This window comes from Cupressus sempervirens, chromosome 7 (genome assembly GCF_028749045.1).
Source record: "Cupressus sempervirens isolate cs-2001-9-10 chromosome 7, ASM2874904v1, whole genome shotgun sequence".
NCBI classification, from domain to species: Eukaryota; Viridiplantae; Streptophyta; class Pinopsida; order Cupressales; family Cupressaceae; genus Cupressus; species Cupressus sempervirens.
In genome coordinates this window covers 885,511,611-885,537,157 of record NC_143124.1, presented here as the reverse complement: position 1 = coordinate 885,537,157, position 25,547 = coordinate 885,511,611, and the positions used below count along the sequence as shown (strand labels likewise).

Sequence of the window (25,547 nt, the reverse complement as noted above, 5' to 3'; positions counted from 1 at the left end):
CCAACCATCTCCTTTGCCTTCATTTGGATAATCATTTTTAGGAGAGAAATACACTCATCACATCTAGCTTTCTTCGCAGTCAAAGTGTGTTGATTAGACAAGATATTATCTTTCTTAGTTTCCAATCGAAGGATAACATTCCCAATTTGACCAATCAGAGCAACTCCATCTGCATTGAGTTTATCAATCCACTCTTTCCCAATTTGACCAAAATGTCTATCTTTCTGGAGCTATGAGATGAAAGCTTGCACTTCCTTTGCTGTAGGATTTTCAGTAGCAGGCACACCAGTAATGGTTGCCAATGGAACAACGAGCTGCCTAATGAATCTTTTGAGTTCTTCTATCTCAACTTTCATCTTAATCTTTGATAATTTGAGGTTTTCTAACTGGCCTTCTATTATCTCATTTCCTGATCTCCATAAGCCAACTTTTGTATCATGTCTGGCCTCTCCAAGATCAATTGAATGCAGAGTGAAATCTTCAGGAGTCATCTCCTCAATCCGCCCTGCTTTATTTGGTTTTGCAATCTCCATAGTCAAATGTCCGATTTCTAGATCCTGCCCAAGTATGGACAAAGTTTTCTGCTTCTTAGCTTTTACTATGGCTGATCCAGAGCGTACCGCTTGAGACACAACATCCTTTTTAGGAACACTTTCATCTTTCCTATTTCTTTTTCTTTCTAAGGTGTCTTCAAGCTAGGACTCCGTACCAATCATCTTAGAAGCCATTCCAAGTGACTCTATGCTAAACATTTTCTTCTTTACTAGAGTCATTGCTACTATTGTTGTAGAGAAGGGGTTCTTTGAATCTTGAGAGAGGAGCCAAGATGAACCTAAGACATTCTCTTCTTCTTGAGTTCTCTTTGCAGCTTCATCGGATTCAGTGGACTCGCTACTACTACTCTTATCATCTCCAATCTCTACTATTTGGATGGGAGAACCAGTTGGCTTCAAAAGAGAAGCACCTGCAGATGGAGTAGGGCTATGATGAGGTGATGAAATTGGGGTAACACGGGGGGATGGAATTGGAGTAGCATGTGGAGATGGAGTTGGAGTGGTGTGAGGAGGCGAGGGTGGAGCGGTGGTTCCATCTTTCAGCTCTTCTGTCCCTTTTTCTTCAGCACCAACCTGAGCTCCAATCATTGGTAGAGAACCTCCTTGGCAAGTTGGAGCTATTGAAATATTCTTCTCCGAGGGTTGATCACCTCCTCCCATAGATTGAGCCAACCCTTGAGTAGCCGAAGTTGTAACACTAGGTGTGGCACTTTGAGAGGAAGTGGGAGTAGTAGCGATTGGAGAAGCTTGAGTAGTCTTGCTCCTGCTCTGGCTTTTTTTTGTTGTCCACTCAACCCATTTCTCAGTTCTCTTGATGATCTGAGCCATCATAACATCAATATCTTCTTCTATATTTACACATGGCTCAGAGCTGATTGGGATGTTTCTCAATTTGGTCAAATATGTATTACTATACATATTTTGCCCATCATCTTCTAGCCCTTCCACATCCAACTCAATGCCATAGGTCTTTATTTGATCTACTGTGAGTGTAGCAAAGGCACGGTCTTGGCTCTTTAGCTCATCTCTGCAATCGGCCCAATAATCTTCTATAGTAGTTACATGTTTGATGACGCTTCCAATTTGAAGCACATCTCTAGCATACCCATTTGGATCAAACATGGGCCTTATCACTTCATACTCCTCCAATCTGTATTTGTTTTCGAATGCTTTGAGTATGTTCTTTGCATCAAATCTGGATTCACAACTATAAGCTCCAACTTTTATGGGGAATTCATACCCCTTCTTTCTCAAACTGGCACTCAGCACATTTACTTGGATTGCTTGCCTAACGATCTCGATGAGCACGATCATATCATCTGGATATCTAGGCAGCTTCAGGAGAAATTCGTCAAACGCTGCAAGATGCAAATAAGAGAAAGATGAGAATTGAATAAAATAACAGCCAAATTGGCTGATGACCGCCATTGCTTCTGGGTTGAACCTCCGCTCCAGACACCCTTGGAGTTCCCTACATATTCTCATAGTGAATGCATCATTAACTCGGATATACTCCGCATAGCTATTCTGTAACTGCAAGCATGGATAAAACTCATAGCTCTTTACATTTTCAGGAAAATTCTCTATTTTGGGAAGTCCTAGCCACAATTGTAGGGAAGCCAACATATATATCAAGAAAGATGACATATAAAATGAATTATAAAACTTAGCTGCACTGAGAGCCCTAGAAAGATGTTCACTAACTTCAAATGCCCAGTCAACGTACTGTGTGTCTGAGCAAATAATTTGCACCATAAAGAAGTATTGTTCTATAAAATTGAGTGCTTCTACCTCACCTTTTAGTCAATGCAAGCGGACCAAAATATCCACAATTTCGGGCTTAAGATCCATGCCAAACAGGGTTTTAGGGACCTTACTTTTTGCTCCCCTGGGCTTTTGGAACCAGGAGTTCATGATCTCCTTCCACCACACCATCTTCCTCAGGGAGAATTCGGACATGGCTCCTCCGATTGTTAGCTCAAAGAACTCCTCTCGTTCCGAAATCCGCAAATAGTTCACCACCGCTTGCCTATCAATTGAAATCAATACCATTTGATCAAGCAATAGGATCTGCTTGGTGTCCGGGTTGTAATGATTGATACATTCCACAATTAGCTTCGGAGCTTGTACTGCGACAGGAAACCTGACTGCCTCCACTAGTCCACTTCCTCGGAGTTTCTCCGTTATAGGGTGAATCGGCTCAGTTCTCAGCCTTGTCTGAAAATCTTGCATATCAAAGAAATGTAATGAAGTATCAGAGTACTTTTCCATGTTGACTTGATTCCATCCAACCCATCAAAACTAGAGAATCTTGATGCCATCTTGCCTGATATTGAATGATAGAAATTCAACAATTGTGATAATGTAAAGGAACGAACCCTAAACTTTGAAGTTTTTTGGAAGCACTATTCAATATAACAGTATAACAGTAAGGCAGTGATTTGAAATTCTGTTAGGTTCTTCTTTATATAACAACCCTTAATATGCCCGTTAAATTCCACAATCCGCACCACACGAGCGAATTTAAGGATAAATCCGTTGGATTAGTAAATATAAGGGTTCTAACAGATTTCTCCTTGTCATTTCACTGTTTCCCTTGGCCCAACGGTAACTCTCCTTTATTACTGACTTACCTTTCCGTTTTCACCCAGTTTTGGAAAAACAAGAACAGAGTACTCCCTGGGGAAAAATCTGCTTGGCTAGATTCCGCTCAAAATATCCTTACAACTTTAACTAATTTGCTTCCATTTCTGTCCCAAACACATCTAGTGATCAATTCAAACACTTACCATGATTGCAGTAGCCATTTTTCATTGGATGCGGAAAATTGCTCTCGAGGGTAGAAAACTCGCAATGGAGAAGGCAATTTCCTTTTTTCCGCTTACGCTTTTGTTTTACCTTTTTTGCCTTAAGCACTTTACTATAAGCCTTTGGAAAACATAAAAAGGGCTTCGCAAGCGAAAAATGGGGTCCACTAGTAACTTTACCCTTCTATTTAGGCTTTTTAGGAAAACTTAGTTCTTGGTTCGAAACCTACCAAAGGAGAAGCTATTTTTTAGTTTTCTGCCGATGCTTATTCTGATCATCCTGGTGAGTTCTGAGTGATTCCCACTATGAAAACATGATAATACTTGAATGATCCATCCATATTATGACTCACCTTTCCTTGTTTCAGCCTACAAATAACATTTATAGATCTATGCAGAGTTTCACCTTCGGGGTGCGAAAACTCGCTAAGGAGAAGAAGAAACTTGATTTTTCGCCAATTCAACTTTCTTTATACTCGGATCAAATGAGCTGCAAGTAAATTCATCTGAGGTAGCATTTTTCAAGAATCTCCATCAAGTAAGGATCTAGACTACCCACACGACTCAAAACTATAAGGAACACCCACCTGGCTATATAATGCGGGAAAAGGAAAAAAATGGAAACCTGATGGAGAAACTTAACACTTGAGGAAGGAAGAACCGACTCGACCGGCCTAAACACAATACGAGTTAAATCCTCCACTTTGCAAAATTGGACTATGTTAAAAATTGGGGCAACATAATAATATAATTGTAAAAGAAGGATTGTCTTTTAAAACTAAATTATGCATTCTGTGTGATGAATTTCCATCAATCAAATTGAATAGAATGAAGTTAGGTATGTTTTTCGTGACAAAGCATTCTCTGTTTAGGGGAGAGGACCTAGTACTTGAACGCGTTCCAATAGTTGTGAATGGAGTTGTTCACTTGATACCTACACTTGTTGACTTAATGTCCAATTTTTTTGACAACATTGTACCAATACTTGTGACTTTAAAGTTGTTAGTACAATGCTAACCACCTAAAATTGAATAAAATGTATCTTTAGTTATAAAAATTAACCAATGATGTGATGCCACATCAGCGGTTCAACTATGGGTACCCTTTATGCATGACCATTGGTCTCACTTTTTTTTTCGGCTATTTTAGACAACTTGGCAAAAAGCATGCTGATGTGGCATCATAACAGGTGATGTGGACTTGAAACCTTAGTTATAAGTAGGTGACTCACTAAGTAAGCTACTGTAAAAAATTGGGAGCGATTTGAAATTTTTACGTGGGGTTTTGATAAGCGCGAAGTTAGGGTGTTCAAGTACTGGGTCCTCTCCCCTACTCCGTTTGTTATGTCAAAGATCAATGGTATGCATATATAATGATAGTCTTTTAGTACGGATGAAAATGATTCGTCAGGAGGATAGATGTGTCCCATTCAAACCACCAATTAGAATTTATAGAAATTAGCAAATACCGATTCCAGTTCAATTTGGACAAACAAACGGACCCTAATAAGAAGCATTTTGTAAACCCTTATTTAGAAATTTCCCGTAGTTCGGAAGACGGACCGAAGTATGGCCAAGGAGTACAAAATTATAAGTTGAGCGCTCAAGGATTTGAGGCAATGACATTTTAAATCTTAAACCCTGGACCATATTGCTAACAAATCTGTTTGTTCTTTTGGAGGGCTTAAAACTTGTTTCCAGTTTGTGTACAAGTTGAAAGGCGGTGATGGCTGTTTATTCTCTCTGGAGAAGGTTTTTGATTAACCAGTTGCGCCGTCAGACTTGGGTATCCTCTTCTGCAACATATAAATGCAAGCTATCAATGCACATCAAATCATCCAACCGTGGTAAGAACTTAAGTCATTTATATCGATTCAGTTTTTTTTCAACAAATCCATCCACTCAGGAAACCCACGGAAACCCTGACCTACAACAGGAAGAACAAACCCTCCTAAAATTAGACCATCTTCTAGAAAACATCAAACAGAAACTGCCCGACTTTCTTATGTTGAACGATGTCATGGAATTGTGTGATAAATTGGAACTTTCTCACAGAGAAAATGCTTATGATATGCTTATTAAGGCCCTTTGTAAGGAGAATTATGTGGACTTGGCCGCTAATGTATTGGAAAGGATGTTTAATGTGGGTTGCATTCCCAAAACCTTAACATTTCGTCCCCTTATATCTGTGTACTCTGAGAACAATCAGATGGATAGGCTGTATACCCTTTTTGATATGATGAAGTCTAGAGGCTGTCCCCCGGATTCTGTTTGTTACAATACAGCTTTAAGAAAACTTTGTTACAGAAAACGGTTTGCGGAGGCATCAGAGCTGCTTGCAGCAATGATTCGTGATGTCTCTGCCTGTAAGCCGGATGCGATTACATATGATTTGATGATTTATGCTGCCTGCAAGACGGGGAAATTTGAAGATGCTTTGCAACTCCTTGGAAGAATGAAAGCTGAGGGCATTAGGCCCCTAAGTGGTACCTATACTTATATTCTAAATGGATTTGTAAAAGGTGGAGAATTTGATAAAGCACATTTGTTTCTTCTTCAGGAGAGTGGAAGTAATCCTAGCTTGGATTCGAGTAACTATGAAACTTTGATCAGGGCTTGTAGCAGTGTCGGCAGAGAGAAAGAGGCGTATGAGCTTTTAATGGAGATGAAAACCAAGGGTTTGGAGCTTCTGGATGATCATCTGTGCAAAGAGGTTTTGGAGAACCATGGTGTTGGTCAAGAAACTTAGTTCACCATTGTTTTCAAAATCATTCTACTTTGCGTACCGTCACTGTAAATCGAAGATGAAGTCACATGGTTTGCCTTACTGTGCATGCATCTCTATCCGTCCTGTAACAGGCAACACTGTTTGCCATTTGATAATGACTTTGAGTTTGACGTTGATTTCCAGTAAACCTTGCAAGCAAAATGTTCTTTGATTCTGGTTTCAACGCATACTTCTATAAGTATATATTTGGAAATTTCTGTACGAAGAATGCCGAGTGTAAATTCATCTTGCAAATTTTGAGTTCAATGCATGTATATTTACATATATGTTTGGAATTTTTTATATAAAAATATGTTTAGATTGTGAAAATTCAAACACTGGTTAATGGGTCTTAGGTCTATTGGTCTTTGGTCTATTGGTGAAGTTGAAAAGTTTTGGATAAGTTCACCGGGATCAAGTCTTGCTGAGTGCAACGAGACTATGATACCATAAGAGACGAGGATGAAGTTGGTATCGTGCTCTAGACGTTTTTGGTGGTGTGGATATCCCCCAGTCCTTGACTCTCAGCTGAAGAGGTTTCAAGCATGAGTGTGCCTGTATCAGGTTGTTAAAATGTCTATGTGGTGGCCTTCGCTAGTTTTTAGCTTGCAGGCTTTGTACTTCTGTTGGGCTGCCTCACAGATCTAAACCCTCTATAAAAAAAAATTCAAACATTGAAGTTTGCTTTTTCCATAAGATAGGATGACATTAGAGTTTAATGTTTACGTCAGATGTTATCATTTGTTAGGTGTGGAAAGATGGAAAACTCACACTCGACTATCGAGTTTTTGCACCTGGCGGCACCTCAAAGCTCAGATTGCAATTGCTCTTAGAAGCCCTGTTGCATACAGGCTTGTTGTTTGACACATTTTTTATTTTTGCAATGGCTTTTAATGTAAAGAATATGTATACCGGGGCTTGAACATGCACTCTTTCTTTGATGTTTTTACTGGATGTACATTTGTGAGCCCCATGAAATGTTTAGGGCTGCAATTAGTGCGCACATATGCATACGATTTCCAACTTTTTCTAAAGATATTATGCTAATAGTTTACATCTAGCTACACCGTTTGGTTTAATTGTATTATGTCTGAAACTTTTATTCCTTTCTTATCAGAAATGGAATTTTGAGTGACTGTTTTGTAAGAAGTATTATCTTTTCTATCGTTTAGAGGTAATGGATATCAAGGTTTCAATATTGAAACAGGATTTGATCCATTCATTGATTTTTGTACTGATGGAATTCTTTTTCGCTTTGTTTGAGTTTATATATTTAATGTGTCTACTGAATAAATTCAGGAAAACAAGCGATACACATGCATAGGGCCAATGCAACTAATAAAAGCTTTAATCTTTTGATTCTTGAAACTGATTCCCATGTGTTTTGTGATGTTATTAGGTAACTGAAGAACTCTCCACATGTGATCGGTTTTCTGTGCAACAAATCAACCTCAAGTTTATTAATTGTTTTTTTCCCTTTTTCTTTGTGATGATGCATGGGTAACTTTTGCTGGTTCTGTTTAATTCATTACCTTTTACAGGTATTTAATGATTCTGTAAGCCAAATAAATCTGCTCTGTTTTCTGCTGTTGCAAATGAAGTGTTTTGTGGTAATAGCAAGAAGTGGTTGGAAGGTTAACCATTTAGGCTGTGGATAAGATTCTTTTGAAATTAATCATAGTTGGAAAGCATAAAGGAATTTAGTTTACATTGAAAATAAACAATCATTAAGATAGTAGGAGATATTTTCTACATGTCAAATTGTGATATTTTTATCAGAATTTAACTGTATAGTTTTTGAGTTAAAATTCATTGACTCATGTTTCGTGAGTAATGATTCACACGAATCCATCTCTTATTAGAAAAACATCTCCTACTTATCACTTGATGAGCTTAAGGGACCTTTCTAATGAATGGTTCATTAAGATAGTAGGAGATATTTTCTACATGTCAAATTGTGATATTTCTATCAAAATTTAACTGTACAGTTTTTGAGTTAAAATTCATTGACTGATGTTTCATGAGTAATGATTCACATGAATCCATCTCTTATTAGAAAAACATCTCCTACTTATCACTTGATGAACTTAAGGGACCTTTCTAATGAATGGTTCATAAGGCTCAACACTTGGTGAAGGTTTTGCAAATGGGGTTGCAAGCAGAGTGGGTGTAACTATGGAGGAAACTTTGTAATTAAGTACACTTAGACTGGTGTAGTACTGGGATGGGTGAACTCTCGTGAAGTCTTGATGCTTCACCTGTGTGAGTATCACCTAGATCCAATGAATGCTAACTATTCCAATTTTCTCATAAGAAATAGATTTGTGTGAATCACTACTCATGAAACATCAGCCAATGAATTTGTGTAGTTTTCATACCACATCTCTTTTGTTTGGATCAATGAAACCTTTAGGTTGTTTAATGTAGACTTCTTCTTCCTGGATTTCAATTTAAAAAGTTGGTTTTACATCCATTTGATATATTTTGAATCCTTTATGTGCAGCATATGTTAGTAGTAGTCTGACTTCTTCAAGTCTTGCAACAAAGGAAAATGTTTCTTCATAGTCAATACCTTCTTCTTGTGCATATCCTTTGCATACTAGTCTTTTGTTGTTCCTTGTTACTTCTCCTTTCTCATTTAACTTATTTTTGAATATCCAATTTGTACCAATCACATTCTTATACTTAGGTCTAGGTACAAGAGATTAGGTATTATTCTTTTCTATTTTCTCAATTTCTTTATTCATTGCCTCTATCCAACCTTCATTTTCTAAAGCATATTTTACAAATCTAGGTTCAAATTCATTAAGCAAGCATGTACCTTTTACTTTGTTCCTTGTTAGTATGCCATCTATCTCTCCAACTATTTATTCAGGTGCATGATGCCTTCTGATGTATTTTGCAAGTTTTGGTTCTTTCCTTTTGTTTTCGAACTAGGTTCACTTGGTTCTCCATGCTTGTGATCTTATGCCTTTTGCTTGGGCTCCCTTGTCTGTGACTCAGGTTCCTTTGGCTTATCTTACTGTAACTTGGGTTGTATTACTTGTGACTCAAGTTGCACTATCGGAATTGACTACAACTTGAGTTGTTGTGCATGTGACTCGGGTTGCACTATCTATGATTTGGTATATTCACTTTGTTGTTGCTTGGCTTCAACTGTTTGTGGTAAAGTCTCGGGTTCCTCATAATAAACAAACTTTCTGTAGTATTAAGGCTCTTTGTTGCTATGTTCTTCACTTCTTTCTACAAACTCATCAATCTTCACATTTGCACTTTCTATAACTTTATGAGTAGAAAGATTCAAACATTTATATGCCTTACTTTTATTGGAGTAACTTAGGAATATACCTTCATCACTTTTTGCATCTAAGTTTTCATTTCTTTATATTTTTCAAAATATAACATTTGCTTCCGAGTACTTTAAGATAAAAAAACATTAGGATTATACCGATACCATAATTCATGAGGTGTTTTGTCTACACCTTTCTTCAGTTAAATTCAATTTAGTGTATAAATTGTTGTGCTCATTACTTCTCTTCAGTATTTTGGTCCAAAATTCTTCTCAATCATTAGTGTTCTTGCACACTTCATGATGGATCTATTCCTTCTTTCTGATATACCATTTTTCTCTAGTGTCATAGGTGCTTATACCTATCTTTTGATTCCTCTTTCATTACAGAAGTCATTGAATTCATTTGAGATGAATTCACCTCCTCTATCTAATCTCAAACATTTCAGATTCTTTCTTGTTTCCTTCTCAAATCTAGCCAAATATAATTTAAAATTTTGAAAAGCATCAGATTTATCTGTTAAGAACATTGCAATCATCATCCTAGAATAGTCATCAACATATAGAATGAAGTATATGTCTTGACAATAGCTTTCTATACCTATGGGTCCACAAAGACATGTATGAACTAGTTCGAAAACTTATTTAGAATTGAAAGTCTTACTTCTGAATGTTCTTTTACTCATCTTTCCAATTTGACATTGTTTACAGATGGCCATCTCAGGTTTCTTCAGATTTGGTATGCCTCCTACTCTTTTGTTATTTCTTATGGTAACCAGGTTATCAAAGTTAACATGACACATCATTTTATGCCATAGCCAACTTTCCTCTATTTGTGCCAATGAACATGTATTTTCAGTGAGATCTAGGTAAAACAAGTTGCATTTTGTCTAATTGCTAGTCCTAACCTAGTTTCCTTTACCATTCAATAGCTTAGCTTGTCATTCATGAATTCTACCATATATCCTATATTGTTCAACTATGCCACACTAAGTAGATTGTGTCTTAGTCCTTCAACCTAGAAGGCATTGTAACATTTGATTCATTCACTTAATGCTATGGATGCTTTTCCATATCATAATTCACTATTTCCAAACCTAACACTTCCACCATCATAGTGTTATAAATGTTCAAACTTAGTTTTGTTACTAGTCATGTGATGAGAACAACCACTATCTATGATCCATATAACATTTTCGCTAACATCAGAAATAAGTGCCATCTTTTCATTTTCCTCATTAAGCGATTCATCCTTAACAACAATATAGACTACTTCTTCTTCATTATCATCACTATCATAATCTTTAGTAATGTAACAAGATTTCCTACCCTTATCTTTGTAGTCCTTGTAATTCTTGAAGTTCGTCTTTCCTTTGAACCTATTATTTCTTCTCTTGTCTTTATCTTCTATGTTTGGACATCTTACAAAAATATGACCAACCTCTTCGCATGAGAAACAAATCAATGGAACTTTTCCTTTAAATTTACCTTTCCCTTTTGGTAATCTTTTTGCAAGCAAGGCTTCAAGGACTTCAAGATCATCATCGGTATCATCTTCTTCACTATCAATTTGTTTGTCTTTTCAGTTTCCTCCTTTTCTACCAAGAGTCAGTTTGGCTTTGAATGCAGATTCAAAGTTGTTGGGATTAGGAGCATAGTTATCAAAGTTGTCCAATTCAAAAGTAGTCAATCTTCCCACAAGTGCATCCAAAGTTATATCATTTCTTGAATTGCATCTCATCTCTTGAATTGCTAAAACTCTAATAGAATAAATCGGAAGAAGAGTTCTTAATACTTTGCTGACCACCAATGCCACCAAAATTTAACATGGACACCCAACTTGGGAAAACCACCATGCAACTAGTTACAATATTTTCATTGCTTTGAAGTGAGCCCTCTTAGGAGCCAACCTTGTTAAAGTTTGCAATACACAATGTTAAGTATGACCTTGTTAAAGGATTTAGATCACCCTATTAGTAGTGTCCTATTTAGAGGTCTTAAAACACTTCAATCTTGAAATGTCACCTTGTTAGAGAATTTACAATTGATTGTTAGGTCAACTTTGTTAGGAGATTTCTTCACAACTACAATGATTAGAAGGTAACAATATTTTGAACCAATTTATGAAGAAACTTCTTTTGCAGATTTAGATCTTTGTTTTGGCTTAACCTTTGGATCCTTGTTTAGAATATTCTTAGTTTCTTATCTTCCACACTTGCCTACTCTATCTTTTCCTTCGATCACATATCCATCTTATTCCACATTATTCACACTCTCCTCAATACTTGATCTTTCTTATATATCATAAGCTTTGTCAAGTCAACTTGAATACCTTTTTAAATAACCATTAAACAACCAACTAGTTGACTTTAATTAGTTAATCAATTGACAAGTGTAGTATGTTGATACTCGGTCAATACTGGGATTAATCACTCAGTTAACACTATGATTCCTTTGATGCCTGACCACTAGATTAATACTAACTATGCTTGGTTAATGCTAAAAGTCCTTCATTTCCTAACTCTTTGGTTAATACTGAATACCCTTCACTACTTGACTGCTCAGGTAATATTGACTTTTGTGTAACATCAATGACAACATATGATTTGAAGAATTGCTTCCAACAAGATTTATATTGCCTTATGAAGCTATAATTCCACTACTTGCTAGAACTCTCTATTTTCTATCTCTATTTCAAGGATATTTCCTAAACTTAGTTTTGACCAGAACAAACCCCCCACCTCCCATCAACCAAGAAAGAATCTTTTTTATTGAAAGTTGTGGATCTCAGAAGGAAAAATAGGTTATAAATTAAAATACCTTTTTTGTCAAACTTCAAAGATCTGAAATTCATTTTAGATTCAGAGATGGTTGAGTAGGGTTGCATTTCATCCTCGCTTTTGAAAGTTGACCCTACCAGACAACTGAATGATTTCTAATTTTTGCATATCCCGTAGTCTCTAATCCATATCATAGGATTTGGTAGTTTTTGAGATCATTTGGCAACCCTTTACAAGATTTCATTTTGCAAGGTATATCATCTTTCATCCTTCATTTCAATGCACATTCATATTTCCTTATATTTCAGATTTACATTTCATATATATCTTCATAAAACCCTCTTAAGATGGAGGTGAGGGAAAATTAATTCCAAGAAATTCATCTTTTTGCATTAGGTTACAAATTGACACTTCCTCTTATGTTGATAAGGTCTACATTAAGAGGTGAGTCTTGGTTTTCCCCCTTCATTTTTGGTTAGGGTGGTTGATTCTATTTCCTCCCTACATAGAAGGCTTTAAAGGATTCAAAGAAAAGTAAACCCCTGGCTGACAAATGCTTGTATAGTCAAGGAATTGTAAATAACAAGCCATCATTTTTGAAAAAGTGGTCATAATAGCCAGTTAGAGCTATGGTTAAAAAGTAATGGCCTCCAAAAGTTGGGCAACCTAAAATTATAAATTGTATTTATTTTGAGCTGACACTAATGTAATAAAAAATAAAAAATAATATAGTTTGGGGTTGGTTGGCCTCAAGGGTTGGGGCTGAAATTCTAGAACCTTTCATGATGGTGGAAAATTGTCTATCTAAGAAAGGCTTGTAGGGTTGTTTAAGGAAGTTTTGGGTGGTTGTTTGTATCCCTGTCTTGCATAATATTATAAGAAATAATGTCCATGTGGCTTTGCATATTGTATTTCTAAAATCTGTCATTCCATACTTCTGGAGATAATAAGAAGCCCACTTCCTGTTCTTGCAAATTGATGTTAGTTCTCTATTTTTGTTGTGTTTCTGGTGTTAAAGGGAGCTCCCTTCATTAAGTGGTATCATAGTAGGAGTTCCTAAGTGTGTAGACAAATCATTGACTGTGAGGCAATTTGTATAAAGATATTGGTTTAGGAGCTCAACGATAAGCGCAAAAATACCTTCACGAAGGGAACATGATAGAAGCGCCAGAGGTGAGACACTTGAGGTTAGAGCCCTCCAGAGAAAAGTGTCAACAATGCAAAAAGAAATTCACAAAAGGATGAATCTTATAGTAAAATATGAAAGTGACAAGGAATTTGAGGAAGAAGGAAATGTTGATCAGGTAGGATAATGCAACACTATGAACCTAGAGGAAGAAAGGATCACTTGTACATTTGGGGGTAATTTTTGACCTAAGTTTTCAATGGCAAGCCAATTTGGCTTGTCAAATTCATTTTTTAAAAAGTGATCCTGATAATGTCAAAATTTTGATGACAGTTAAGTTAGTGTCAAAATTTTGACGTTGTCAGGGATATAAACAAAAAAATGGAAAGTGAAACTTCATCTGTTCATGTGGATAAGTGCGGGTGCGTGGGAGAGAGGCTTCAGGAAGAGTTTTATAGTGTCATTAAAGGTAAGGGTTTTCTGAACAACCAAGATAAGACGATACTTTGCTAGCAACATTTCATTGTCTTGAGATGTTTTGATTGGAATTGAAAAGTAGTTGCATATTGTTTAAAAAAATTCTTCTTTTTGCCACTATTGGAGTTTATATACTATCAAAGGAAGATATTATATCTGTGCCATTTCCTATTCACCAATTTTCATGACCCTAGAAACTTTGTGACAGTTCATGTAAACCTAACCCTGACCAATGTGTTGTGCATTCTCCTTAATCAGGGCTTTGTAATCATGCTTTAATGTGTGACCATCATATTCATTTGTTTGTTTGAGATAGAGAAGATGTCATGGAATTATACTTCAACCTCTATAGTTTTCAATGTGTTATTATAGTTATGTTTTTCCTTACAAACTACATTATTCCACTGTGGCCTTATTTGAGATTTGGTCAAGCATTTATCGTGCATTTGCAAGTTTTGTGCTATGAGTTATTTGTCAATGACATTTTGTCAAAATGCTGGAGGGCATCTCCCATTACCTTTTGATAATCGATCTCTCTTCTCTTCATTATCATGTTTATATGAATCTTTCCAATGTCATTCAAAATTACGGATTGTATGTTAGTTGTGCTATCGAGTTTAGGCTCAAGATCTATCTTTGTCCTTCTTCACTAAATGCGGGTGTCATTCTATTCATTGGTTTAAATCCGCGATCAATTTATGATATGCAATATTCCACCTTGCCAAAATACACAAACCAAAATCTTCAATCTCTATCCTTGGTAAGGGTAAGAGGAACCCCCATCCTTATATTCAAACATACAATTTTCAACTTAGGCTAGCTCGGAGACCTAAGCTCTCGTGTGAAGAGTCCATTAAGATTATTTATCACACTGGCCACAATGTAGATGACAACCATGATGTCTTCATTGATATTATTTGATATCCTTTTGAAATTGATTTATCAAATTTAGAAGTGAATTGATGGTGGATTTTGTCTTTTAAAACACCAGTAACATATTCTTATTTTTGAACTGCTATGTATGCCTTTAGAAGATGCACATATTTTGGGCAAAGTTGGAATTTATGGCAAAAACATTTTGCATCCAGGTCGTACAACCTGAGCACGTACTTCAAGGCTTGTTAGAGAATCCAATTCATTTTATTTGTTTTCAGACTTGAACTAAGGGGTGAACAAGTACATCCTTAATTGTTGTCAATGTTAGGCCACTCTATTGTTGGGAATTAGATAGAGTAGGCACAACTTGTGAATATTTGAGGCCAATTTGGCCACAGACTTGAATATATATAGATGAAGGAACAATGCAAGACCAAAATGAACACAATAGGAAAAGGGGAATATTATTATTAGAAATGATATGCTATGACATTCAGTACAACAAAAATAAACTCCACGACATGCCCTCTGGGCTTATAATGTTATCAGATTTTGGAGAAAACCCTTCTCACAATACCTTCTCCTAACTCCACCAAAAATTGCCTTTACAAAGCTAGAAATGTCCTTAAGTAAACCAAATTAGGTTTAGGGTTAGGAATAAATTTTAGAATTTGTCATTTTGCATCCACCTCCAAAATAGAAGGTTCTAGAAAACATGTTAGAAGTTAGTGTAAAATTAGAAGAATCCAGAAATGGTAGTCCAACTTCCGAGAGGCATAACTTTTGATCTGGGACTCCGATTAACTAACTATTTACATTTTTGAAAATCTCTCTAAGCACTCTATAGCCTATGGATAGCATCACTTGTTCCCCATTTTTTAGGCCCATACAAAGCTGTTTAGTGCCTCAAATCTGACTTTGAAGTGCTCTTAGGAGGTCTCTAGACAACTTTAGATTGCAATAACTTTCAAACCGTAAAGCCTTTTGACCTGATTCCTTTTTTGGAGTGCTTTAAATTACATGTATAATTATCCCTCCAAATTAAAACCTCTAACTCATTATAATTATGGCTCAATTACAAAATAACCTATTTTTTGCATTAATATGTATCCCAAGGTGCTCAAAAACTCTAACACAGAAAACCAATAGTGGAACTAAGGAATCTGTATTTGACCCAAATGGGTATCCAAAAATGAAAACACATTAAATAGAAACTAACACTACGCATATTTCTAGGTGATACAAGATTGCCCTTACACCACTGGATGCTCCTACATTAGACACGCAGGGTAGATTGAAAAGTGACCTTGTCACTTTATAGATGGTAGAGGAAAACCCAAATGGGAAACCTCTTCTATGGATATCTAAGTTGAATCTTCTACTAGTCATCCTTTCCACTTCAAAGGTATTCTTCATACTGCCTATTTTTGGTACTTCAACCCACTTGACTATCCAAAATTTCTTCAATCTCTTCTTTTTTAGAAGTAGGAATTGGACATGGCTCCAACATCAACTCCTCATTTGCACCATCATCATGATATTTTGTTAAGTCTGCAATATTGAAAATAGGAGAAATGTGAATCCCATCTGGTAACTCCACCTCATATGCATTTCTTGAGTCATATCTCTTCAAAATTTTGTAGTGTCCCAATCTCTTCATCTTCAACTTGTTGTAGGTACCCACTAGAAATCATTCCTTCCTAAAATATACCATAACTTGATCTCCAACTTGGAACTCCTTATGTCTCCTCTTTTGATCTGCCCTAGCCTTATACTGTAGGTTCATCTTGGTAGTATGTGCTTGCACCTCCTCATATAAGTTCTTGACATGTTCAACAAAGTCTTATGCCTCAGCACTTGTCCTCTCCCATTGCTCTATCTTCCTTAGCTCTAGTGCAGTCCTTGGACTACTCCCATACATAATTTGGAATGGTGATTTACTAGTACTCCTATTCATAGAATTATTGTAAGAAAATTCTACTTGTCATAGAATCAAATCCCATCCCTTGGGATTACCTCCTACTAAACACCTCAGTGAATTGCCCAGACTTCTATGCACTACTTCTGTTTGTCCATCAATTTGTAGATGATGTGTAGAACTAAATTTCAATTTTGTCTTCAACTTCTTCCACAAAGTCCTCCAGAAATACCCAACAAATTTAGTATCTCTGTTAGAAACAATACTTTTTGGAGACCATTTAGCCTCACCACCTCTCTGAAAAACAAATATGCAATATGTACTACATCATGAGTCTTATGGCACAAAATGAAATGTGTCATCTTGAAGAACCTATCAACTACCACAAATATTGTGTCATTACCCCTTTGTGTCCTTGGCAATCCCAAAACAAAATCCATACTTATGTCCTCCCAAGGCTTTGATGGAATAGGCAATGGTTGATAGAGCCTAGTATTTGACTAAATCCTTTGGTTGTTTGACATACTTGACAACTCTACACAAACTTCTTTACATCCTGTGACAATTGAGGCCAAAAATAATGTTCTCTAAGAATGGCAATGATCTTATCCCAACCAAAGTGTCCTGCCATCCCTCCACTATGCTTCTCCTTGATCAAGTTCTCCCTTATGGAACTCCTTCAAATACACAATTGACTTGCCTTGAACAACATACCATCTTGAATCATGTAATCTAGCCATCTAGTTCTATCTAGAGTAACAAGTTCTTTACAAGCCTTCCAAGCCTCTGCAAAGTTAGGATCCTTAGGGTACAATTTCTTGAGTTCATCAAACCCAACCACTTCAACCTACATTACTGTCAACAATAGTTGTCTCCTACTTAATTCATCTATAACCGTATTAGACCTTTCACTTCTATGTTTTAATATAAATATATAGCTTTGCATGAACTCTACCCATTTCAAATCTCTTTGATTCAATTTATCCTGGCTATTTATGTACTGCAATGCCTAGTGATTAGTATACATAATAGATTCTTTTGGCAAAAAATAATGCATCCACTTCTTTAAGGCCTGAACTATTGCATAGAACTCCTAATCATAAACATAATACTTCTTCTTTGCATCATTCAATTTTTCACTAAAATAGGCAATAGGTTTACATTCTTGGCTCAACAAAACCCTAATAGAACTATCACTAGCATTACAATCCACCTGGAATACTTTGTTGAAATTAGGAAGTGCCAACACAAGTTGCTCTATCACCTTCTTCTTCAATAGTTCAAAAATCCTTGTAGCTCCTGTAGTCCACTTGAACTCTTTTCTATCCCCCCTCACTGTTTCAGTTAGGGGTGCACATATACTACTAAAATTTCTAATGAACTTCCTATAAAAACAAGCCAAACCATGGAATGACCTCACCTTAGTGGCAGACCTTGGAGTAGGCCATTCCAAGATGACCTTCACCTTCTTTGGGTCCATTTTGAGACCCCTAGCTGATACAACAAACCCCAAATAGACTAACTCTGTTTTGACAAAGCTACACTTCTTCAAATTAATCAACAATTTCTCTTCCCCCAACCTTTTAAGGATACTACAAATGTGCAATAAATGTTCATCCAAAGACTTACTAAAAATCAAAGTATCATCCAGATAGACAATAACAAATTTTTCCAAAAATTTCTTTAATACCTCATTCATAAGCCTCATGAAGGTGCTTGGCGCATTGGTCAGTCCAAAGGGCATGACTAACCACTCATATAGACCATCCTTGGTCTTGAATGCAGTCTTCCACTCATCTCCCTCTCATATCCATATATGGTGATAACCACTCTTGAGATCTATCTTTGTAAAGTACTAAGCTCCACTCAAGCAATCCATAAGATCATCCATCTTTGGCAAAGGAAATCTATACTTGATGGTTATTTTATGTATAGCCTGAGAGTCTATACACATTCTCCATTCTCCATCCTTCTTTGATACCAATACTTGACTTAATAATGTATGATAATTTATAGCATACGAAAACTGTTAGACATCATATACGTTCTTTTTCTAGAATTAGTTTTTACCTATATTGCAAATTACACCTATATGTATGCCTTAATTTTCTTGAACTAATCAAATTCAGAATGATGTATGTATTAAACAATGGAAGTATGAGCTTATAAGAAGGTAAAGTAACCAGTAGGGTATGGAGAAAAAAATAAATGAAACCCATAATTAAACCAATGCTTTTGTGGACAATAACTACACCAACATGTGTTAAATCCAAGAATAGGGGAAACAAAAAGATGTGGAATTATAGTTAGTGCAGTAACTCAAATTGCTAATACATAATAGTGAAATTTGCACTAGTACATTTGCACTTGTTTTTCTACCAAAATTTTCAACCAAAGCTATAATTCCTTCTTTTTTCTTTTCATTCCCACGTTGGTCAAAAATAAAAATTCTGTGGTCGATTTGGTCGAAATTTCGACCAACCTATGTATTCTTAAGTTGAATTTTGACCAACTCAATGTTATAACAAAAATAAATAAAAGTTTCATTCATTCATGGGTTAAAAATAAAAAATTTCATTCATTCACGGGTAATGCATTTTCTCACGCACCAATTTATGCCGACTGCTGGGATTCCTTGAGCTTTGCCACCGGAAAGGGCTTGCCACAGACTTGCTTACCGCATGAGTGAGCACCTAGGTGAAGTGTAAGTTGGTTCATAGCTAGGCAGCAAGCCACGAGTCATTGCTTTCTATTTTGTTTGGCTGAGTCATGCACCACAATGCCCTTTCTGATAATGCTTGCATTGTTGGCTACAAATGGCACAAGAAGCAGACAATGAAGGATTAGAGAAGAGGTCTAAATTTGTGACATTTCTCGGCTGGTGCCAAATTGGTATTTCTCCATTCTCCTTTTCAGACACTCTCCAAATGTAGTTGTTTTAGGAATTACCATATATTCTAATACAACTCGTTTCAAAAATGCGTGTTTAAGCCATGAATATGGGATGAATTTATTGTATCCTAAGAATTTGATTTTTAATGGCTATATGGCGCCTCAAATTTTCTTGCGGCTCATCAAAAAATATTGTTCCAAGGAAACATTTTGGTAGAATAAGTGATAGGAAAAAGCTATGATTAAAAATGCATTTGCACATCTAATTTACTCTAACCAAAAACATTCTTAAGCAAAAAAAAAGGATGAAGGATCAAGAACCTCTTCGTGAGCCAAAAAGGTCTCTATTCAAATCAATATGCATATTCGTGCTCATTTCTTCACTAGTCTATAAATGATTTTTAATTTTTAATCTCCAAGATAACCATGAACTAAATGAAATCACCAACATCCAAATCCTTCAGGTTAATTTAAGTGTGTGGAATCCTTCATGCTCAATTGAAGCGTGTGGTTTCCCTTATAGATCTATCTTTCTATATTAAAAGTAGAGAAAGTTGTTTGTATTAGATATCCATATCACAAAACTACCATATTTTTCTCAGTGTATATAGTCCCTTTTGGATAGTTCTGCCTCATTTCAAGGCAACTATACTCAAATGTTAATTTGTTTCTTGGATCAATTTTGTGACAATTTTTAGCATCAATGTTTTGGATCATCCTACGTGATCTATCAACATTACTCTCCTGTATCCTGATGATGGATCATGTAGTATGATCCAAAATGTTGATGCTAAAAATTGTCACGTAATTTATCCCAGAAACAAATTAGCATTTAACATGGATTATGAAGATCTGGTGTCTTACCTGGATTTAAGTCATGTAAATTATTCATGATACATTCTTGGACATTTATTATCGTGGAATTTGCTTCTACATAAACAAGATAGGAAAACATGGCTTCATGCCAAGCAGATCTTAATGCTAAATCTTATAGTTTAAATCTCATTGTGATGATAAAATAGAAAATGTCAGTGCACTTCAACCATGAACTTTACATTGGTTAGCATGGAGAATAAATAGAAAGCAAGCACAAATTAGTAATATATGCATACTTTTGATTTGTATATTTAGCAAATAAGAAAAGAACATAGATTAAATATGAGGGGTTCCAAGCAGGCTGGTTAATACCAGTCTCTTTCTAATTTATTCCTCTAATACAAAACTTTAGGAATACTCAAAAAATTGTTCCTTCCTGGTATCCAATTAAACATCTTCACATTAGTTCAAAAACCCTAGGTCTGAAATTGAATACATGCATGCTGAAGAAGTTTTAAAAAAAATTAGATAGAACTCAACATATCTTAGGAAATTAAAATATACATCAATCTGGTATATTTGAAATAGGATTGAAGCATTTCACAAACCTTTGTAACTGCTCCTCTAAAAGCTCGCACTTGGTAATGGCATCTTTGCATTGCATGCACTCCTCCTGAAGCTCTAGCTCCAAAGCATCCACGTTTTTAGACAACCCTTTCATCTCAGTTTATGTTGCCTTGAATTGAGATTTAATATCTGATTTATGTGAAATCATGGCTGCTAGTTCATTCTCTAATAACTGCTTTGATTCCTTAGCAAATTCAAGCTGCATTTGCAAGTTTGCCGGCATTTGTTCTGATTTAGTAAGTTGACTTTCTATGTGTTCAAGTTTCTCTTTAGTTGCAGCTAGGACTACCTTTTAGATTAGCATTGTCACTCTTCAAATGTGTAAGTGGTTCCTCCAACTCTGTAACTTGATGCTAGGTGTGATCAAGCTTCTCTTTTGTTACAGTGAAGACTCCTTCCAGATTAGCATCCTCACTCTTGAGACGTATGAGCTCCTTTTTTAACTCAATAATCTGATGATGTGTGTGTCCAAGATCCTCTTTGGTTGTAGCCAAGACTATTTCTAGATTTGCATTCTCACTCTTGAAGCACATAAGCTCCCCTTCTAACTCTCCAATTCTGCTTACCTAGGCCTTCAACTCAAATTCCAAAGATGTTTTTTCTACTTGAATGCTGTTAAGCTTCCTAATTATGTATAAATTGGCACCAGCTAGTTGAAAGCGTGGGCTATTAGCCTTTTCTTCTCCTGAAAGATCCTGAGCACTTTCTTGTCTTGTGAAATTATCTGTACTAATCAAATTACGAAGAAAACTAGACTGCATCAGGTTGGGCAATTGGTTGCCAAAATTTGTGGCTTCATTTTGGAAGATTTCACTAAAACCAAGAGCAAACATTTTCCTAAATTGCGATAACAAAGATATCAGTTCAATAATTAACTCTGTAATGTTTTCTTTGCACTACAAAAAGTAATCCACTAATTGAGAAAACTCCTGAATTCTAAAAACTAGTTTATCAGTATTTGATGATTTAAATTTTTGAGTCTTTTCAGGGTCTTGGGCTATAGATTGTAAGAAATTAATGATGCTGACAATAGCAATTGCAAACTCTACATCAATAGAACTAATTCTAATCCCAATATCAAAATGAGAAGTGAAGTTAGCTTTCACAGAAGACCAGATATGTGTCTGAGAATCTCTAGTACTTTCAGCATCTATTGCCATGGCATATTTGACCTCATCTAGTATTTTGTGCAGGTCTGCATCCTCAACATCAATGGCAAGGATCATATCATGCTTTTCTTTGAGACTAAATAGGGCAAATTCATTCCAAGTGTTTCTAGCTTGCAGAACAATTAGATTTTCTTGTAAATGGTTCATTTTTAAAAATAACTTAGAGCATTCCTGATTGACAGTTTGAAGCTTTGATTCTTTTTGTGCAAGAGCTTCTTCTAAGAAAGCTCTATCTTCTTGATTAGATGAAATATCAAAACTTCCTAAAACATTCTTGTCAGTTATTTCATCTAAATTTCCTACTTCTACCTAATCCAATCCAGTTGAATCCATGGAAGCCAATCTCTCCATCTCAAGGAAATCATCCATCAAATCTACCTTGGACACATCACTAAGCTTCTTAGCTTTTCCAATGACTTTTTCTATTTTGATATGATCTAGCTCTGCAATCAGTGCTGAAGCCCATGACTCTGCACTAGGATCACCCTCATTCCTATCCTCAAAAATGGAAGACAAGCTTGGTGGATTGCTTGTGCTTTCATTTCTTGATCCTTCCAAATGCAACTCAAGTGCAGGTTTTCCTTGCCTTTGCCTCAAAGATTCCAATTGTTGTTTAATAGTGGAGAGTTTGGCAACTGTTCTAGCACATGACTCTAGAAGACTTAAGCTCACTGTTTTGCTTTGAGAGAGCATATTTTAGCATCTTGTTCTCTTCTTCTATTGACATCACTTTTCCTGTATGGTATTCAGTTGCTTTCTGAGAATGTTCTTTGTGTCTATCATTTAATGTATCTACTAAAGAACGTGGTGAACCACCACCCTTACTAAGTGACTTCCTCAATTTGATATCCCCAGACTCCCTTCCAGCAGTATCTACTTCAAGTTTCATTTGAGCCAGTGTAGTAGGCCCTGGTAATCATTTTTTAAGTATAACTCTTAGCCTTTGACACTCAGCCTCTAACTTGGTAACTTTCTTAACTGTTTCTATTTGCTGCTTGCTAGCAGCCTGGGCATATTTCTTACTAATATCCCTTTCATCAATTATTATACCCAGTTCTTTGTTAAGTGCATGAATTTTATATTTGAGGCCAAAATTCTCACTTTCTAACATCTCAAGTTTAGTTTGAAGAACTTTAGCCTCATACTCAACTTAGTTTCTAGCTTCTTGCAAATTAGATAATGCTTTTGAATTTTCTTGAAGAGATGTGGATGTTGCATTACTTCTTGCTTCTGCCTCATTTAGTAGCTTCTCCAGTTCTACTATTCTAGAATCAAGCTCACATTTTGATTTGTCCCATTCTCTAGTCTTTTTCACCATAGCCTCATGAAGCTTTTGTTCTTGTTCCTCTCTTGAACTCCTAAGCTCCCATGAAATTACCTAATTGAGTGTCTATATTTTTTAAATCAAATCATATTTGAGGGTTCATGATGAAGAAACTCTGAAATTAGTGCTCAATATTTTGATTCTATCACAACTTTTTGTTTAGCATGTTTAACAAGAGAAAATCCAAACATTATTGCATTAGGAGAGAAAGTATTTGATTTTGTAAACGTTTGTTTACACTGTATTTATTAATCAGAGAAAATATGGTAATTTCCTCTGTAAAGATTCATTAGTACTAATTCAGAGGATTTCGCAACTAAAATCTGCCCCAAGCAATTCTTAAATGCCACAGTCAAGCTTTGAGACTGTCAAGAGAGGTAAAGGGAAACCTAAACAAAAATCTTCTAGTTGTGGGAAGGATTAGTCCAGCGTGATGGATTGTTATGGAAAGGATAACCTCAAAGTATTGAAGGAAAATTCATTGGGACCAAAGTTAAGGTGTGAGAATTTGTCTCCTATAAGATCTTTCCCAAGTAAGAAAACCTATTGATTGTGTCTTTGTCTTCACCACAAGAAAATCTGAACTCCAAAACCCATTAAACATAAGAGGCCCATACTTACATTGAATGAGACTACCACTTTATGTTTTCTAGAGTCTCCAGCTAGTACCATACCTATAAAAGAGTTATTTAGCTAAGGAAATCAAATAAAGATTGAAAAGATTGAAGAAGTAGAAATAACCTCACCTTCTCATGAATTCACTGTAAAAGCCATGGGTGTTAGAGACTCCCCAAGACAATTCTGCACAGTGCCTCCAAATAGCAGAGGATTTCCTTTGATACTAGCAAATTCCAAACACCCAAACCCCAGAATCAACACTTCAATCTAAATATTAGTTATATTTTAATGCAAAAATGCATTCACATGTGAAACATAATTCCCACATAGCATAAGAGGGAAGATTGTTCGTACATGACGGTTCAAGCATGAGTCATGGGTACCAACCCAGTCAGATTGTTGTGGGACAAATCTCTAAAAATGGGGCATACGGGTTAAATACTAAAAAGAAACCTAGCATAAGATGAACCCAAATGGAGAATAAAATATGGATAAAGAGTAGAGCCTTACAAAAATTCTTCTGGAAGTGGACTTGATATTTCATTGTTCTGCAATAGCCTGCACATGTCACAAAAATTAGCGCATTTGTCTCATACTGTAATGCTCATACCTTAATGCTCGGGCATTCATTTCAGAAAGTGATGTCTTGTTCTTTTCCTTAGAAATCAGTCAAAACAGATACAAAAATGTTCTTGTCACAAAATTCCCCAAAAAGACCTCAATAGAGACAAACAGATTGAAGTTTGAAGCCATTGCAACACACTTGCCTGTTGACACAAATGGATATTTTTAGGATATATTCACAATTGACAATGCAATGAGTCCAATTCTTTTAGATGAATGCAGTTTACAGCCATGAAAATCAATTTCACTTGGGTTAAATTTCATTCTACATATGTTGGTTTCAAGTATACATTTGACATCTTTGCTAGAAATGGGTTTATTAAGTAATACGGTAACATAGGGGAGTAACACAAATTGTCAATATTTAGTTTCATCTAGATTACCATGGTCGACAAGTAGATACGAACAAGATGGTTTCATAAACAAAACGTTAGAAAGTAGTATAATTTTTTCCTTAAGAAATGTTAGGGTTAGGTCAAGAATCATGGATGCGATTGCAAAGAAGTTGCATATTCTCAGCGATTGCATATAAAACATGGTGGTAGAATGCAAGTGTAAAGCCAATTTACACACTCACTCAGCATCTTTTTAACTGAGGAAATTTGAATGATTCACACTCATATATAAACCATTTCAAGAAAAGAAATAAGCGTTCTCTAAATGGGAAAATACAAACCAAAATGGTTGAGCACAACCATTGTCGTAGATTTTGAGATTTCTCCAACCCACTACTGTCTACCTCTACTACTGTATACCTAGTTGTTGTAGGTAGTAATACAAAAGAATATCAAAAGTGTATACCTAGTTGTTGTAGGTAGAAATACAAAAGAATATCAAAAGGGTTATCGAGAAGCATGAAGCATATTTAATCTATAGCAATGCTG

General features: G+C 35.9%; 1 protein-coding gene and 1 pseudogene across 1 annotated transcript; one reads left to right on the top strand and one right to left on the bottom strand.

Annotated features, from left to right (window-relative positions):
- Nucleotides 1–4,847: 4,847 nt before the first annotated feature.
- Nucleotides 4,848–6,394, top strand: LOC149550332 (pentatricopeptide repeat-containing protein At3g56030, mitochondrial-like). Its single transcript, XM_089793383.1, has one exon. It carries the CDS (start codon nucleotides 5,087–5,089, stop codon nucleotides 6,107–6,109), a length of 1,023 nt encoding a protein of 340 aa, XP_089649509.1. The 5' UTR covers nucleotides 4,848–5,086; the 3' UTR covers nucleotides 6,110–6,394.
- Nucleotides 6,395–20,637: 14,243 nt separating this feature from the next.
- Nucleotides 20,638–24,669, bottom strand: LOC149550331 (filament-like plant protein 5; annotated as a pseudogene).
- Between the last annotated feature and the right edge of the window lie 878 nt (nucleotides 24,670–25,547).

Excerpts from the sequence above, each read along its gene's own strand:
- LOC149550332 (XM_089793383.1), top strand. The coding sequence starts at position 5,087 with ATGGCTGTTTATTCTCTCTGGAGAAGGTTTTTGATTAACCAGTTGCGC.